At 39.9% G+C, this 4,133-nt stretch overlaps 1 protein-coding gene across 2 annotated transcripts in view; it reads left to right on the top strand.

The window, feature by feature from the left end:
* The first annotated feature begins 272 nt into the window (after positions 1–272).
* Positions 273–4,133, top strand: part of RRP36 (ribosomal RNA processing 36) — an 18,931-nt gene continuing 15,070 nt past the window's right edge. The window contains exons 1-4 of one of the 2 annotated variants that reach the window (XM_085851806.1): positions 298–399; positions 569–746; positions 1,921–2,292; positions 3,911–4,046. In XM_085851806.1, coding sequence (XP_085707932.1) covers positions 1,923–2,292; positions 3,911–4,046 — 506 coding nt within the window. In that variant the 5' untranslated portion in view covers positions 298–399; positions 569–746; positions 1,921–1,922. Of the gene's footprint in view, positions 400–568; positions 747–1,920; positions 2,293–3,910; positions 4,047–4,133 lie in introns of both variants that reach the window. The other variant, XM_085851805.1, reaches the window with a different exon arrangement.

The following is a 4,133-nucleotide window of genomic DNA, read 5'->3' as shown; positions in this document are numbered from 1 at the left end:
GTGTGTTTTGGAGCCCAAGACCCATCAGCCAAATGAGAAACCTTCTTTTGTTTTCCCACGCAGCCGCATTTAATTATTTGTTCCGCACTTCTCCTCAGAGAGCCATGGCGGTGTCACTGGCGGCAGTTACATACTTGGACGGAATCTATCTCGAGTTGTTTGATTTGCCTTCAGCTGTATTCCCTTCAACGAGTGACGCGAAGATTTATTTTGGTCGAATAAATGAGATGCGGACTTTGATATTTTTGGATAAAAACATTTTGTTGGCGAGTGGTGACGTCATTAAACCGGAAGGTCATTGCGGCTTGTTTCCGCATGTGACGTCATTAAACACAATATCGTTCCGGGTCGTTGTCACGTGGAGAATTAATTGTTTTTTTATCGGTGGAAAGTTTGTCGGTGAGAATTTATTTTATTCAATTTTATTTTGTCGTGATTCTTCACCATTAAGTGATGTGGCTGACACGATATAACACGATATCTCAAAAAAGTTATGAACGGATTCGGACGAAACTTGGTGGATGAGTTGGTTCGTTGACGAGAGCAATCGGATTAAATTTTGTTTCAGGTCCGAATCCAGATCCGGCCTATCGGTGGGATAGAAACGTAAACTAATCGGCCTGACGGAGGGAAGCTCTCCACCGAGTGCTCTTCTCGTTGGTCTTGTGTCAACCATGGAGGAGGGTCGAGGAAGAGAAGTCGGGCTTATCCATGATCTAGCTCTTCAATCGACAGTGGACCAAAATGTGCATTAACACAAATAAAATGTTAATGGATAGCTCTATCTATAGATTCTGTAGTTGTTGAATTAAACACACGTGCATTGTTTATTAAAATGATTTCACTGTGATAGTAAAATATCTTGGGCTCCTTGACCATGTTGTGGAATGTCAGCCGAGGTCCTCCTCCTCATCCCCATCTACCTCGTCTTCGTCCTCCTTCTTTTTCGTCTACTACTACTACTACTACTACTACTACTGCTACTACTACTACCACCACTACCACTTTCTTTCTTTGTTTTTAGTTTTTTTTCACCTTTATTTGTTTTCTCAGGACTGCCTGATTGACACAAAACTTTCAACATGGGAGCACCTACCCATGTGGAATGTTGAAACAAAATTACATGATTATTGGATGGAGAATGCTGCGGGCGTTTGGAGACATCAGAATTTATTTCTTCTTTCACTTCATTATTTTGCTTCCATCGATCTATAATTCCAGCAGTGTGTGTGTCTGTGTCTGTGTCTGTGACTGTGTCTGTGACTGTGACTATGACCGCTGTTTCTCAACAACCACTAGTCCGATCTAATTGAAACTTGCCAGATATATTGCTGGGGACCTGAGGATGTGCCTTTTCAAGGTTTGATATTAATCAGACAAGTGCTTCCCAAGTTATGGCCATTTATTTACCAAACCAATGACAGGACACGTTGCTGCGTAGGCGTGGCCGTTGGGGAAGAGATTCTCAGCCGCGTTCCCCATTACGGGTTACAACGTACGGACTTCCGGATACTGATGACTTACTGTATTCTAATAATTTCTCGATTTCTTATGCACATTTATAGATAAACACTATGCCCCAATCCAGTCGTCGTTTACGAGAGTGAAGGAACGGACTGTGTGGTTGTTTGAAAGTTTTTTGCATGTACGGCCACGCACGTACGGGCACGCGCGAGCGAAGGAACGGCCTGTGTGGTTGTTTGAAAGTTTTTTTTGCACGTACGGCCACGCACGTACAGCCACGCAAGAACGAAGAAACTGCCTGTGTAGTTGTTGTTTCTGGCACGTGGTTTGAAACTTTTTTTTTGCACGTACGGCCACGCACGTATGGGCACGCACCAGTATATAATAATGTGACCAGTGGGATGGCTTGAATTTATATTTTTAATGATCCTTTTTCTTGCACATCACTTTGTTCAGGAATGATGCAGAGAAAGGCGAGCCGAGATTCAAGAAGCTTGTGGACTGGTTCCAAGTCGGTGGGCACACTGAAGAATGCAAAAGAAAGTCGCTGCCATATAGCAGGGGTCCAGGAGGTGGGAGGGTATGAAGGAGGTGTTGATTGTGAGGAAGATAGTTATTATGAAGTGAATAGTCACAAAAGCTCTTCAAAACAAGAAGGCAAAAGGCACGTCCAAGATTTGTACGTAAACATCCCTGTGCATACAACAAATAATTACAGAGGTAATCCTGCTAAAAACTTTGAGGTGGAGTCGTATAAAGAAGATAAAGGAGAAGAAGAATATGATAAGGCTCAGCACGGTGCTTCCTCTCAAGTGCAAATGAGACCAGGTATGACAATCCTGGTTAGTGCAATACTATTTCATTGGTATTTTGGATCAGCAACCACAAACAGTTTGTACTGTTATAATAATGATCAACGGCATGCTATTTATAAGAAATTTTTGTATAGCATTTCCACTTGCTATTTATGATGTTGATAAGTTAAGGCCGAAGGCGGACAGAGGTTATGTTTTCACCCATGTTTGTTGTGAAATAGAAGATTCGCAAGTGGTCTGTTCTGTGGTTGTCTGTTTATCTGCATGTCAATTGCCCACAGATCACAATTTTAAACCGGTCTTCATGAAACTTTACAAAATTGTCATGTCATAACCAAGAAGCCTATTGATTTTGAGGTCAAAAGGTCAACAACTTTGTCTAATTTCTGAAGTCATCAATTTTCATCTGATTCAATGGACATTTGAATATTTGCACATCAGGTCAGTGAATTCAACCACCAATTATTTTTGATGTCAACATCGGCAAAAAGGTCGACAACTTGAAGGTGGAATTTTGAAAATCCTCAATTTTCATCCAATTGACTTAAAATTTGAAGAGGATTTGTATATCAGGTCTCTGGATTCAACCAACAATTGTTTTTTTAAGGTCAAATTTGTTTTAGGGATTTCAAAAGTATCATGCTCTGCACGATGTTGTTCTTGTTTATCTGTCTGTTTGAGCAAGATATCTCAAAAAGTTATGGACGGATTTGGGCGAAACTGGTGGACAGGTTGGGTGTGTGACAACGGGACAAACTGATTAGATTTTGGTGAAAATTTGGATTCTTTATACAATAATTTAATGGTTTTTTAAGTGATTCTTCACCATTTTGAGATAGAGCGAAAAACGATACATCACACTATATCTCAAAAAGCTATTGATGGATTATGGCCAAACTTGGTTAGGTGACAAGAACAAGCCGATTAGATTTTGGTTACGGTCCGGATCCAGATCCGGTCGATCAGTGGGATACAAAACGTAAACTGTTCTACCTGGTGGAGGTATGCGCTTTTCCGAGTGACGTTCTAGTTTTGTCCCCCACAATTGTTTGTTAATGTTGTGCTTCTAGTCTTGTTTGTGTTCTTGTTTTACTCCATGTTTGTTGTTCCTTTATTAACTTTTCAATTGCTTGTGTACTTCATGATAAGACGAGAACTACAACACAATTGTCAAACGATGGTATACTTTATCGCATGTACTTGTTGTCAAAATATGCTGTGAAATGTTTAATCTGTACAAGTTTGCAGGTAAATTGTAACTAAAACTTTTGGACAAAAGAATAGTACACAGTTGGCTAAACGAAAATGTAGAATGGCCTCAAGTTCTGATGAAAATATTTGCCAATAAGCAAAAATAAAAACTTCATCCCATTCATGTTAATCTTGTTTGTACAAATATTTCTCCAACCTTTGTATTTTATGAATAATTGTGAACATGTAGAGGCTATCTAAGTGAGCAATCAATTTGACATCTCTTCATCTTCATTTCTCTGAATAATTGATGATTAAAAAGAAAAAAAAAAACACAATCGCACAGGTCGATCGTGTCATTCTTTTAATTTGAAATAATGGATTGGGCATCATTTAAGTGGTGTTACAGTAAAATGTTATATTTTTTACATTGTGAGCAGATCTTGCAGAAATTTCATTTGAAGATTTGCAAAAGCTGCGTGAACGTGTCGGGATCAGGCGTTATGAACGCATGGCTTTCAAACAACTCCGCAATACTGGCAAAAAGAAGATACCCAAACGTATCAACAAGAACAGGTGTGTGCTGTCATGCCTGGTAGGTGTGTCAAACTATATTTGAAAAGAAAGGAAAAATCCCCCCCCCCTGCCCACCATCCCACACCC

Source organism: Eptatretus burgeri, chromosome 13 (assembly GCF_056783735.1).
Source record: "Eptatretus burgeri isolate ZD-2024b chromosome 13, Ebu_testis_v1, whole genome shotgun sequence".
NCBI classification, from domain to species: Eukaryota; Metazoa; Chordata; class Myxini; order Myxiniformes; family Myxinidae; genus Eptatretus; species Eptatretus burgeri.
The sequence above is the reverse complement of the archived record's forward strand: the minus strand, read 5'-3'. Positions and strand labels throughout refer to the sequence as shown.